This window comes from Mytilus galloprovincialis, chromosome 6, assembly GCF_965363235.1.
Source record: "Mytilus galloprovincialis chromosome 6, xbMytGall1.hap1.1, whole genome shotgun sequence".
NCBI classification, from domain to species: domain Eukaryota; kingdom Metazoa; phylum Mollusca; class Bivalvia; order Mytilida; family Mytilidae; genus Mytilus; species Mytilus galloprovincialis.
In genome coordinates this window covers 15,808,801-15,823,527 of record NC_134843.1, presented here as the reverse complement: position 1 = coordinate 15,823,527, position 14,727 = coordinate 15,808,801, and the positions used below count along the sequence as shown (strand labels likewise).

Below are 14,727 nucleotides of genomic sequence, written 5' to 3'. Positions count from 1 at the left end.
CGGAAGAAGCTCCCTCCTAAATCCTGACCTTTTTGTAACCAATGTAATTTTTTAGAAGTTTAATGATCACTCCAACACACTCATAAAAATGGCACTATACAGAGCAGATCCAAGTAGGGTACCATTACTGACAGAGGAAAATTCATTGGTTACCTTTGATGAAGATGACATTCAAAGATCTGTGATTAGAAAAAACAAGAAATCCAGGTACAGGATCATGTACAGAGAGTGGTAATGGATTATTTCCGTGCAACGTGATCACCGATTTTTTTTCACGTTCAACATGTTTTTACTTTTTTATTTCACGTTCAGTCATGCTAGACAGTTGCCTCATTCAACGTGTTCTATCTATTTAATTTTATGTGCATCGTGATTTTTAAATTCTTATTTTACGTGCTTGTTATTTTTTAAAATAAAATTCAAACACTTGACAGGGATCGTCAAGAAAAAATGAAAACGTGTGTATTCTTGTAAAGACAATGAAATAGACCAAGAATACACTTTCGTGTCTGCGGGATATTTGCAATTTTAAAAGTTAAGAAGATCGTTATATACTTTTTTAAAAGCCATAATCCATTTTAATATATCATAAATTTGTATACTAAATCTGGAATATCAAGTAAAACAGGTAGTTTGTATATATACCAGAAGACAGTGACCCTGTTACAAAAGGTTTAAATCAAAGTCTTTATTTTTCGTACAACACTCATGACAGAAATTATGTCAGGTTCAAGGTGAAATGATGTCTTATTTTACGTTTTTTCTTTGCAAGCACTCCCCTTTACCACCCTCTGTATACAGTTTGAGAATTTATATATTGATGATGATCTTCAAATTTGTTTCCCGGCAAAATGCAAACTGAGAGCGAATACCTTTACGTCACATGTATAATGCTTTATGAAGAGGGAATGTTACCACCTAAAAATGGATAATATTTTTGTTCATTAGGAAATGAATCATCATCTCTTTTATAGCTGTTTATCGTAAATTTTGGTTTTAAGCTTCCCCTTACCAATGTAGATTTAAAGATCCAGGAAACAGCAGTGATCATAACTCTAATGAGCTTATTTAAAGTAATTTCAGGAGGATAAATCTCTTTAATAGTGTCACTGAGCATGCTGTGTGCATTGTGAATTCTTCAATTGTTATTGAGAGCCAACATATTTTTTTATATATTATCCAAAAGTGTAATTAATAGGTCAGCAATAAGTGGTGCACAGTAAGTCCCCATTGGAATTTCAATAACTTGGCGATACATGTATATTGAATCTCCATTTTTTTCTAGTAAAAATTCAAGTGCAGTTATTGTATCAAAGCATTGTAACAATAAAAATGCACATATCTGAAAGTTATGAATTTAAGACAGGTGTCACCTTAGAAAAAGTTATCAATTTAAGACTGGTGTCACCTTAGAAAAAGTTATCAATTTAAGACAGGTGTCACCTTAGAAAAGATATATATGATTATACATATTTGGACATGCACTGTATATGTATATTTTGGATTTTAATGAATGTTTTAATACATTTTGAACTTGTTGAACTATATATGTACATCTACTTCACAAATGAAGGATTTGTAATACATGTAATAAGCAGGGTGTTATGACTATTGACCATTCAAGTGGGAAATAAACCATGATTTTGCTAAGTTTTTTGTTTTTTTTTAAATCTTCATGCACTTTAATTGAGAATTTTTGTATCTTTGACAAACAAGAATGTATATGTATGAATCTTGGGGTACATTTAAATGGGTATTTTGTTGATTTTTCCTAGCATCTAAAATGGAGACTGCTGTTGCAGGGAAGGTAATCGCAATTTCCAATTTTATGTTATTATCATAGAATAATTTAATTTTCAGACAACAGTTTGTTTTTAATGTTGTATTCTCAGTCATTAATTGATGTATTTTTCAGACTACAGTTTGTTTTCTATTTTGTATACTCAGTTTAACTTTATTTTTCAGACGACAGTTTATTTTCTATGTTATAGTCTCAGTCATACTGATTTTGATGTTTGGCGCTGCTCTGTATCTTCTGTCAGGAAATCTCAGTGAAGATGATGACTACAAGAGACATGATTTTCCTCCATCAAAGTCAATACTGGGAAAATACAAACAGGCTGCCATAGCTTCTGATAATGAAGTCTGTTCACAAGTTGGAAAGTAAGATTATATAAGAGTCATAAGTAGTAAAATGTCTGCTTTAAAAAAAAAACTCACAGTTTGTATATTAACCATGTTAACAAAAATTTAAGACTTTTTATGAATTTATATGATAGAGACACTCTTTGATTGGAGACCTCTAAATAGACATTTTTTTTTTCTTTCAAGAAAGAGATAAATTGACATTTACTGCTCTTTATGCATTTACCAGTTTGTATCATTTAAATTCTTATCATTTTTTACATTACATACTTTTTCAAGCAGTACTCTTTTAAAAAATGTAAATGATGCTCTAACTTATAACATTATCAGTGATTTATGTAGGAAGGTATAAGTCTGGCACGTATCCAGGAATTTCCAGAAGGGGGGGGGGGGGGGGGGGGGGGGGGGTTATTTGGCCTCAAAAACTTGACTTTAACAGTCACAATTCGAACAGAACGTTGACTTTAACAGTCATTATTTGTTTTCAAGGTGGGGTTCATCCGAACCCCCGAACCCCCTGGTAAGGGTATGTAAGTCAAGGAAAAAGTTTTAATGTGGACAGGTTTTAAGAATTGAAGAATAATATTAATTAACATTGATTAATGCTTTTAAAACTTTTATATTGTAAGATTCTGAAAATACTTTACTTATTACTAACTTGTTTTAAACAATGACTTTTACAATTTTTACCTTGAATTAATTCATCTTTTAGAAAAATACTGGAGGAAAAAAAGGGATCCAGCATAGATGCTACTATAGCTGTTCTTCTATGTTATGGGGTAACAGATCCACATAGCTCTGGCATTGGTGGAGGCTTCTTTATGACCATCTATGACAGGTAATATTTGTAATGGTGTATTGGTCTTTAAAAACACCCCCAAACTATTTGAATTAAGTTTTTTATCCTTCATTGATTTTTTTGATGTCGTCCCTTAACAGAGGAGATTTGTCAGATTAATGATTTGCAAAAATATAACAGTGCATGTATCAACCAAAATGATTTTTTACCTGTGAATAGATAAATGTAAAAAAAAGTACACACACAGTACCATGTAAATACCTGTTTTAGCAAAATATATTGTGTATGGTATTTCTAAGTATTTGAAAGTGAAAAAGTTATGGCAAAAATGATGAAGTTTTCTGTTGTATTGTTACTGTACTATCATTCAAAAGGTATTCCAGTTGTTAAAATGAAAACATCCATGTTTTATTCATGTACATAGTCATAGATTCTAAAAATGGTAGAAACTATGAATACAATGAATGTAGGTCCAATGCGGACCAAAAAGAATATTATCCTTATCATTAATTTATATGTATGTTTATTCAAGGAACACAAAAAAAGTTCTGGCCTACATCGCTTATTGTTTGTCATATTCAAATTATCCTTATTTTGAAAAAAATAAAGCTATACTAATTTTTACAAGTGAAACTTTGATATAATCATCCTTATTGGCTATTTATTTCAGTAAAAAGAAGACATCATTTGTACTGGATGCTAGAGAGACAGCTCCTATGAATGCAAAAGAGGACATGTACGAGAAAGATCCTGAACAGTCAGTTTTAGGTACACATTGTATATCTGTATTATTGTTTTCATGACTTTAATTTTGTAGCATTTCATGTGGAAGCAGCCATTTGAATATCTCTTAATTTAAACAGGAATGCATGTATCAATACATGATGGAGTTATAACCATATTATAACAGCTGACCTCAGAATTTAGTCTGTAACTTGAAACTGTGACCTACATGTACTACCAGAGTCCCATAAGTCACAGTATTGTAGCATATGTATATGTACTCATCTCAGTTGAAGTTAATCTTCACCCATAGCAGGCTGATATTATTTTTTACTAAATTATTCATCATTACGATACATTTTGTATTTTTTCAAAAGATGATCGAGCGTTTTAAGTACTCAAAAGTTAATTGACAGGAGTTGAGAAATATCTAAAACGACTATATAATGTTATAGGGCATGAATATCTGTTTTCCTGACTTAAGAAATTCAGACATAAAGAAAAAGATTTGAGAACATAATTTAATGTTGACCAATAAGAATCGGAGATAAAAACTTACATGGGATAAGTCTTCATCTCAGATTAACATTGATTATACAAAAAATATAATTAAACTGGTATGTAAAAATATGAACATTCTAAAATTAATAGAAATTATTTTAACGGAATAACTAGACAGTGGATGTTAACATTAAACTATTATTGATTTGTACAAAATGGTGAATTTAAAATATTTTCAATCTCACTTAAATGTATTTTATAGGTGGTCTGGCAATAGCAGTACCAGGAGAGGTCAGGGGTTATCAGAAATTATGTGAGCTGTATAAATGTCTGCCATGGAAGGATTTAGTACAACCTAGCATTGACCTAGCTCAGAAAGGCTTCAAAATAACTGCCAATACAGGAAGAGCTATAGAGAGTTCCAAGGACAAAATTAAAGCCAACCCAGCATTTAAGTAAGCCTATTACTTATCACCCACAATGAGTTTCAAATGATGATTAACTTTTTAATGTCTGTACAACTAGATTTGTTATTTTTGTTTTATCTATTTCCCAGAAATCCATACATGTACATAAACCATTGATTACAGTAACAAAGATTTCTTACGGTTAAGATTTAATCCTATAACAAGATTCAATGCAGGGCCTTCTATAGTTTACTATTCTGTATGGGTTTTGCTCATTAATGTAGGACATTCAGTGACTTATAGTTGTTAAGAAATTCATTTCCCAAAAAGTCAACAATTCAATATGAACAAACAAGAAGATGTGGTATGCTTGCCAATGAGACAACTCTCCACAAGGGACCAGATAATGAAGAAGTTAACAACTATAAGTCACTGAATGTCCTACATTAATGAGCAAAACCCATACAGAATAGTAAACTATAGAAGGCCCTGCATTGAATCTTGTTATAGGATTAAATCTTAACCGTAAGAAATCTTTGTTACTGTAATTGATACCCGATACACCAATAACATCTACCATGTCTTTAGGTATTGTTGTGTATTAAATAGAGATTAATACATGGCCTTTTCCATATCAGCCTGAGTATCATCCTGAGACCCCCATATCAGCCAGAGACGGAGTATTATTATAAAGGCCATGTATTATTCACTTTATCATATACTTCCGACAATAGTTTCATGTAAGGCAAATAAACAAATGCAATAACTAAAACAGTCAAAACTTTATAAAGAAGTTAAATTATGAATCAAATATACTATAATTGTCCAACAACAGCATCACTACCTCCATATATATGTATGGTAACATTTCCTATAGAGGCATTTTGAAACATTGGAAATTTTGAAGAGTTTTATGATCATTATTACTCCATGTTTGTTGTACTATATAATGATTCTTAATAGTCAATGGCATTTGTTAGCAAGTACTAAACTATCCCCACAAAAGTTCCCGTATATTTTGACGTTGTCATAAAAAATATCTGACGTCACAATGGAAAAGAAAACAATCGATACCGGAAACACCGGAAGTAACTTGCACGAGAAGCACTGTTATGGGTTTTTGCACGAGATGCCCCTGATATGGGTTATCAGCCCGGGTGGGAAATTATGGCTTGTGTACTTCTGCTCATTACACATATGCAAAAACTATCATATCAATGCTAAGTATATGATAAGGAAAATTAATGACACCAAAAATAATAAGAAAAAAAAGTATATATGAAAAACTGACGTTTCTATGAACTTTTCAAAACTTTGGGCTTAAAACAGACAAGCATAACAGACAAAAGCATAGATAAAAATCAGGTTTAAAAATGGATAAGACAGATTATATTAATATTTCAATATTATATCTACAGTGAAACATACACAAATCCAGAAACAGGACAGCTATACAAGGTTGGAGAGCATGCTGTATTCCCATTACTGGCTAATACACTAAGGATTATAGCAGAGGAAGGACCACAGACATTTTACAATGGAAATCTAAGTAAAAACATACTGGAGGACTTGAAAGAAGCAGGTTTGGATACTTTTTTGCTGTTTTCTATAAATTCAAGAACTTGTGATGTCACATCTTATTACCCCTTTCCTCCATAATGACGCCTTTTGATGCAACCCCCTTTACTCCATAATGACGCTTTTAAATGCCTGTGTATACCTCAGTTGAAATGCTAAGACTATGAAATGTCTGCATCAGACTTAATCAAATTTGTATCCAATATGAAAAGGATATTCACAAGAATGTCTGACTTGAATTTATTTGATGAAAACATTTATTTTTGCAATGCATTTTTATACTTGAAATCAGATTTTCAGCATTTTATTGAAAAACCCTATGCAAATCAAGTATGCAAAAAAAATATTTCCATAGAGGAAAGGGTTAATTGTTCCCTTCATATTCAGCATAAACACAACTTAAACATTCAAAAAGAAGAACGAAAAGGTGGACATTTCAGATAGATATGGGTTCAATCAAACAAGAATATTAGGCAGAAAAAAATAAGTTGCAATTCTGTTGCCAATTTAGCATCAGCTTATCAAATCATATAACATGAATATAAATGACCAGTTGAACAGTTTGGTTTAATAAAACAAATTGCAATTTGGTCAGAATTTTTAATTAGATGCAATAGTTGGAGAGCAGCAATAACTTTTAGGCAAACATACTAGAACAAGACCATACACAGAGCCAGGGGAATGTATATAAGTGATGTCCACTCCTAAATTGATGCATCCTATCAGATTTTTAATATTGATTTTGTTGCAAAGCAACCAATAAATGTTTTTGTGAAACTTTAAAATTCTGTGGTTGTTGTTGTTGCTGTGTTAATTATTTGTTCTTCATGTTTTTTTGTACATTAATTAGGCCGTTAGTTTTCTGGTTTGAATAAACGTATTTACACTATTGGTATTTAGCTGAATCTTGCCTCCGAATGACCTTAGATCTACTCCGAATCACCTTTTGACGTCAAGCAACAATCACTTTTAAATTGTGACGTCAAATAATTTAAATTATGATGTCAAAGTTTACGGGAACCTGTGTGATTTTACGTAATGGCGGACAAATTTGCATACAAGTGTAAATACGTCTATTGTTTTTCATTTGATTTCAGGGCATTTTATAGCTGACTATGCGGTATGGGCTTTGCTCATTTTTGAAGGCCATATGGTGGTCTTTTGTGGATAGTTGTCTCATTGACAATCATACCACATCTTCTTTTTTATATAGCTGTAAATTTCTGTGTTATTTGGTCCCTTGTAGAGAGTTGCCTCATTGGCAATCATACCACATCTTTGTTTTTATAATTATCATATTGGTTTTTTTTTTACAGATTCCATTATACAAGAGAGAGATTTACAGAATTATTCTGTTCTTCAGAAAAAGGCTCTATCATCTGTTTTGAATGATGGTTCTATGCTGTATTCAGCACCAGCTCCATCTGGTGGTCCTGTCTGGTTGTTTATCATGAATATTATGGACGGTAAACAATACTTTTTATTTTTTTCAATATATCAACACCCAAAATATCATAATGGGATATCAACTATGAATGGTACATCATTCAACAGGTCAATACACTTCTTGCACAATTGACGGTACTGGTAATCATATTAATATATTCCCTTTTAGCTCACCTGGTACTTGGCGTCCGTCGTTGTCCGTCATTAGCTTTTACAAAAATCTTCTCCTCTGAAACTACTTGGCCAAATTAAACCAAACTTGGCCACAATCATCATGGATGCCATGGCTAAAAATAGAACATAGGGGTAAAATGTAGATTTTGGCTTATAACTCTGAAATCAAAGCATTTAGAGCAAATCTGACATGGTTAAAATTGTTTATCTGCCCTGAAATTTTCAAACGAATCAGACAACTGGTTGTTGGGTTGCTGCCCCTGAATTGGAAATTTTAAGGAAATTATACCGTTTTTTGGCTATTATCTTGAATATTATTATAGATAGAGATAAACTGTAAACAGCAATAATGTTCAGCAAAGTAAGATCTACAAATAAGTTAATATGACTAAAATGGTCAATTGACGCCTTAAGGAGTTATTGACCTTTATAGTAATTTTTTACCAATTTTTCGTAATTTTTTCCTATTTTTTACAAAAATTTTTCCTCTAAAACTACTAATCCAAATTTAACCATACTTTGCCATAATCATCATTGAGGTATCTAGTTTGAAAAAATGTGTGCCGTGACCCTGCCAACCAACCAAGATGGCTGCGATGGCTAAAAATAGAACATAGGGGTAAAATGATGATTTTGACTTATAACTCTGAAACCAAAGCATTAAGAGTAATTCAGATATGGGGATTAAATTGTTTTGCAGGTCAAGATCTATCTACCCTGAAATTTTCAGATGAATCCGACAATTAGTTGTTGGGTTGCTGCTCCTGAATTGGAAATTTTTAAGGAAATTTTGCTGTTTTTATGCCCCATCTACGATAGTAGAGGGGCATTATGTTTTCTGGTCTGTGCGTCCGTTCGTTCGTCCGTTCGTTCGTCCGTCCGTCCGTCCGTCCGTCCGTCCGTCCGTCCGTCTGTCTGTCCTGCCTCAGGTTAAAGTTTTTGGTCAAGGTAGTTTTTGATGAAGTTGAAGTCCAATCGACTTCAAACTTGGTACACATGTTCCCTGTGATATGATCTTTCTAATTTTAATGCCAAATTAGAGATTTTACTCCAATTTCACAGTCCAATGAACATAGAAAATGATAGTGCGAGTGGGGCATTCGTGTACTGAGGACACATTCTTGTTGGTTACTATCTTGAATATTATTATAGATAGAGATAAACTGTAAACAGCAATAATGTTGAGCAAAGTAAGATCCACAATAAAGTCAACATGACCAAAAAGGTCAGTTGACCCCTTAAGGAGTTATTGCCCTTTATAGTCAATTTTTAATAATTTTGTAAATTGTAAATTTTTGTAAATTTTAACAAAACATTTTCCTCTGTAACTAATGGGCCAAGTTCATTATAAATGGAGATAATTGTAAGAAGCAAGAATGTTCAGTTAAGTAAAATCTACAAACAAATCACCATCACCAAAACACAATTTTGTCATGAATCCATCTGTGTCCTTTGTATAATATGCACATAGACCAAGGTGAGCAACACAGGCTCTTAAGAGCCTCTAGTTTTTTAAGTGACTTTTGTTAATATTAACAAAAGAAGATTTGTCAATGAGATGGCAAAACAAACCAATAAAAATTTATTATTTTTTGCATTTTTGTTTAGTTGTCAGAAATCTAGTAAAATGAACATTTTCTGCATTGAAGGATTATCACCAAATGTTTGCATTTACATATTACTCTTTGCTATCAGTTTTTCAAAAGTCAATTAAACCACATATTTACTGAAACAAAAGGCAGTAATTGTTACATATTCCAAGAAAATGTATGTAATGGTAATTATTAACCAAAACCAATTGTACATCAAATGTTTTTTTACCAAAATTATGCACATAAAAGCATGCGACGTTTTGCGCTGTAAATATACTTTTCCTGCAGGTGAATATGCTTATTTATTCAAAATCCCATTCATATAGAAAAACCTATAAAATTTAATCAATATGGAATAACTATATTTATTTTATTCTATTGTATTATGTATTTCTTGGTATTACTATGCACATGAATATTAAAATTGCTATATTCAATGTATGAGAATACTATAATAGAAAATGCCGAATATACACAGTTAATATAAGAATGAATTTTTGTGGATCAAATCAGTCAATCAAAAGATTTACCTACCTTTGTTTCACTTTCAATGTTGACATTCTTTTTCTTTAAATAACTGAACAAACTAAAGGAAAACAACTTCCTAACTTGATACAGGCATTTCTTAATATAGAAAATAGTGGATTAAACATGGTTTTATAGCTATCTTAACCTCTCACATGTATGACAGTCACAGATATTACTGTATATTTCTACAAAGTAAATATTTTTTGACAGGATATAACATAACTCCTGAATCAGTTCTACCTGAGAAGTCTGAACTACTTACATATCACAGACTTGTGGAAGCCTTTAAGTTTGCTTACGCTAAAAGAACCGACCTTGGTGACCCAGCTTTTGTCTCTGATGTTTTAGATGTAAGTTGTTTATCTAAAAAATCAAATTAAACAGAACATTTGTGTTTTGTATATTAATTATAGGCCATTAGTTTTCTTGTTTGTTTTACATATATCTTTTCAGGGCCTTTTATAGTCGACTATGCAGTATGGGCTTTGCTTATTTTGGATGGCCATAAGGTGACCTATAGTTGTTGATTTCTGAGCCATTTGGTCTCTTGTGGAGAGTTGTCTCATTGGCAATCATACAAAATCTTCTTTTTAATAAATCAGATGTGATTCAGTAATTGATAATTTTGGTGTTATTCTAACAGTTTAGATAAGGAGATAGCAGCTATTTTTTTCTCTGATTTAAGAGGGTCAAACATTGAACTTTCTGAAAAGAAAAAGAAAAAAATACCAAATTTGCTCTGATAGATTGACACTAAGTTATTCAGTCTCCTAAACACCTAAAGTTTTGTTAAAATTAACCTTGTTGCTCCATTAAACAGATTTTTTATATACTTAGAAGTACATATAAATAGTATGTGTAATAATTAGGTCAACAACATTTGTGCTGTATCAGCTATCGGTGATATTGAAATCAGTCACGGTTGCAATGTCTCTTGGGAATATATTGGTGTCTCGGGTTGATACAGATGTGTTATTGAAAAAGCCATATGATAACATTCTCTATTTATTTTATAAGTCATTCTTATAAAAATATTGTCTTTTTTAAAAAATCATGTACATTTTAAATTTTCCTCATGAATTTATGTAATACTTTTAGGTTGTTAAAAATTTAACATCACGTTCCTATGCTGATGGTATAAGACAGAAAATTTGGGACAACCAAACACATGATTATATGTATTATGGACCTACATTTTATGATAAGTTAAAGACCAGCACAGCACATTTATCTATGGTAGGCAATGATGGTTTGGCAATCGCTGTTACAACAACAATAAATACAGTGTAAGTCTCTTATTATTGAGAGAAAATCTTATTTTCAAAAAGTCATTTAATATATAATTACAATTTTAATGTTGATAAAATAAGTTTTATTTAATTTGTAATTCAAAGTTTACAGATGGATATAAGAAACCAACTTTGTTGTTTTTTTTGTTTTTTGGCTGGGTTGCTGACTGATAGATTAAAACTGAACAGTGTTTTATATCTATACTTCCTAAGAACAATTTGAACAAAAGCAAAAGTTGAAATTGGTTCTAAAATTAAGATATTTTAATAATCCAGCCAAAATACTACTAATCTACTATTTTTTTTTTATAGAAATAGTTGTGATATAACTACAGTAGTTAAAAAAAAATACCTTTTGTTGGAGCTTTAATTGATACGTTACAATTTTTATTATTGATAACTTTTATAGATAGATTTATTCTACCTAATAGCATTAGTGCGTATGAAATATATCAATTAAAAAAACTAAGTGTGGCTTTTACATATCTGATATACAAGTTTTTAAATAGTCAAGCCCGTATTTTGACAAAAGTGAAGTCGGTTCTTCATTTTAGCATCTGTGAAAACAGTTCACACAAAGAAACTAATTTTCCTTTCACAGTATTTTCAATTGTGCTGTTACCCACATATATTATTTGTGATATCTCTGAAGAACAATTGGTGTAATAGACTTTCACAATGTATAGTTTTAATTCCATATCAATTTTATATAATAATCAAGTACTGTAAGTTCAGAAATTATTGTGAGGTTTTTATTATTGGAAATAATGTGACTGGGTGAAAATCTCAATAATAAGAACTTGCATTCTGATACTCAACAGATATATCTATATGCATCTTTTTTTTACAAATTGCAATACTTAATCTCAAATTTTTGGCCATTTTACCTAAATTGCAATTATAAATGCATGCAATAATTTCTGAATTTACAGTATTGTATATTTAATTTACCTGTTATTTCAGATTTGCATCAGGTATTTTAGGATCAAGAACTGGTATTGTGTTTAACAATGAAATGGATGACTTCTCGTCACCTAACATAACTAATGACTTTGGTATCAGACCGTCACCTGCTAATTTCATCAAACCTGGCAAGCGCCCATTATCATCCATGTCACCATCAGTTGTTGCTGGGAAAGATGGTGACATTAAACTGGTCATTGGAGCTGCTGGTGGATCTCATATAACTACGTCTGTTTCTTATGTAAGATATAATCTCATGTAACTACAGAAGTGTCATATGTACAATACTGTTTCATATAACTACATCTGTTTCTTATGTAAGATATCATCTCACATTACTACATATGTTTGTTTATACATGAGTGGCAATCTAATATACCTTGTGATGTAAATACTGTCTCCTGCAAGTACATGAAAGGTATTATTCAAGTAAATACAGCATATTTTTTTTTATTCAAAATACAATCTCATGGTATTAAAAGTAATTCTCATTTAAGAAACTTCAAAATCCTTTGATTGTTATTAATTTTTTTATAGAAAATAGGTTTTAGACCTTTTATTGTAACTTCTAAAAACTAATTCATCCATTTTAGGTGTGGACATGAGATGGTTAGTAAGGCTAATCACCATTTCAGAATTACATAAATGTGGACAACAGTCTTTCAATTAATTGAGCTTCCACAAAACCTACATATTTCATTAACCAAAATTCAATATATATAAATATATTTTCAGATAACCATGAGGGTGTTATGGTTTAAAGAAACAATAAAACAGGCCATAGATGCAGCCAGGCTACATCATCAACTACTGCCTCCATATATTTATTATGAATCAGAATTTCCAAAGGTAAATATAGGAGTGCTTATAAAAAAGAAGATGTGGTATGATTGCCAATGAGACAACTGTCCACAAGAGACTAAAATGACACAGACATTAACAACTATAGGTCGCCTTACTGCCTTCAACAATGAGCAAAGCCCATACCGCATAGTCAGCTATAAAAGACCCCGATATCACAATGTAACACAATTTAAACGAGAAAACTAACGGCATTATTTATATAAAAAAAAAATTAACGAAAAACAAATATGTAACACATAAACAAACAACAACCACTGAATTACAGGCTCCTGACTTGGGAAAGGCACATACATAACTAATGTGGTGGGGTTAAACATGTTAGCGGGATCCCAACCCTCCACTAACCTGAGTGCTTGCTTATTTTAAACTGATATTGTATGCAACTGACAGGTTATACTTCAAATCAATACTGAATCGTTAGTTTTGTTGAGATAAATGCCTTGTGCAGACCAGGGATTTGTTTTAGAGGGGAGACAGTCCAAATAATTACAATGGGCAGAGCGAGTAAAAACAATATGTGTTTTTACTTTGTTCCCTGCCAGAAGCCATCCTTGTCTCTTGCATTATATACAATTACTTTAAAATAGAACCAAATTGAAAAAAAATACTGCACAAGTCAATAGAGGCAGTAGCCTACAACACCAGTGACACCTAGAGGTCATCAAATTTATAAGATATATAAGTTTATATATGATTTACTAATATCTTATTGGGTGCACTCAACTCCAATTTTGATTGACTAGGATTGTCAGTTTTCCTATCCTATCAAAGGTCTGGGGGTTTTCTCCAGGCATTTGGCCTTCCTCCACCAATTAAAAGTGGGGTTAAAACACCAACAATCAATCTCATATCTTTAATTGTATTTCAAAGGGTTCAACAATTTTGTGGTCATAAACAAATTATTATTGTGTATTTTTTTGCAGCATTTTGTAGAAGGTTTAAGGAATTTAGGACACAACATAACAGACAAACCAGCCTTCAGAACAGATGCTAATGGTGTCACTACTAAAAATGGATTATTATATGCTAACTGTGATTTCAGGAGAGGTGGGGCGCCAGATGGATTCTAAAGACAATTATTAGGAAAAATAAGGATGTTTAAACAATTATACAAATAAGAAAGGGAGAGAGAGTGAGTGAGAGAATAAAATGTTGAAAAGGGAAAGATAGCAAGATGTTAAAAAAGAGAATATGTTTAACAAAGAGAAACAGAGAGAGGGACTGGAATGCATAATAAAGAATATGAATAAATAACTGAGATTTATGAATAATTGAGACTTCTAATCATGGGCAGCTCAGCCTACAAATTTGGATACAGATGTCTAGCTGGGACTTCTTTTGAATAATCTAAACTTCCAATGTATAATTGAGACTTCTTTTGAATAATTGAGACTTCTTTTGAATAATTGAGACTTTAACTGAAAAATTGAGACTTCAAATGAATAATTGAGACTTCAAATGAATAGATTAGACTTCAAGTGAATAATTGAGACTTCAAAAGAAAAATTGAGACTTCATTTGAATAATTGAGACTTCAAATAAATAATTGAGACTTCAAATGAATAGATTAGACTTCAAGTGAATAATTGAGACTTCAAAAGAAAATTTTGAGACTACATTTGAATAATTCAGACTTCAAATGAATAATAGAGACTTCAAATTGAATAATTGACCCTTTCATATAAAAAATTGAGATTAAATGAATAATTGAGACTTCA

The 14,727-nt window shown here is 31.4% G+C and overlaps 1 protein-coding gene across 1 annotated transcript; it reads left to right on the top strand.

Annotated features, from left to right (window-relative positions):
- Positions 1–6: 6 nt before the first annotated feature.
- Positions 7–14,107, top strand: LOC143079054 (glutathione hydrolase 1 proenzyme-like). Its single transcript, XM_076254199.1, has 12 exons — positions 7–207; positions 1,966–2,163; positions 2,858–2,983; positions 3,615–3,712; positions 4,431–4,623; positions 5,994–6,157; positions 7,470–7,619; positions 10,104–10,243; positions 10,992–11,179; positions 12,146–12,386; positions 12,881–12,994; positions 13,933–14,107. Exons 1-12 carry the CDS (start codon positions 89–91, stop codon positions 14,077–14,079), a joined length of 1,878 nt encoding a protein of 625 aa, XP_076110314.1. The 5' UTR covers positions 7–88; the 3' UTR covers positions 14,080–14,107.
- Positions 14,108–14,727: the final 620 nt, after the last annotated feature.

Excerpts from the sequence above, each read along its gene's own strand:
- LOC143079054 (XM_076254199.1), top strand. The coding sequence starts at position 89 with ATGGCACTATACAGAGCAGATCCAAGTAGGGTACCATTACTGACAGAG. Across the intron at positions 4,624-5,993 it reads AAAGCCAACCCAGCATTTAA|TGAAACATACACAAATCCAG; the intron begins GTAAGCCTATTA and ends TTATATCTACAG. Across the intron at positions 12,995-13,932 it reads ATGAATCAGAATTTCCAAAG|CATTTTGTAGAAGGTTTAAG; the intron begins GTAAATATAGGA and ends ATTTTTTTGCAG.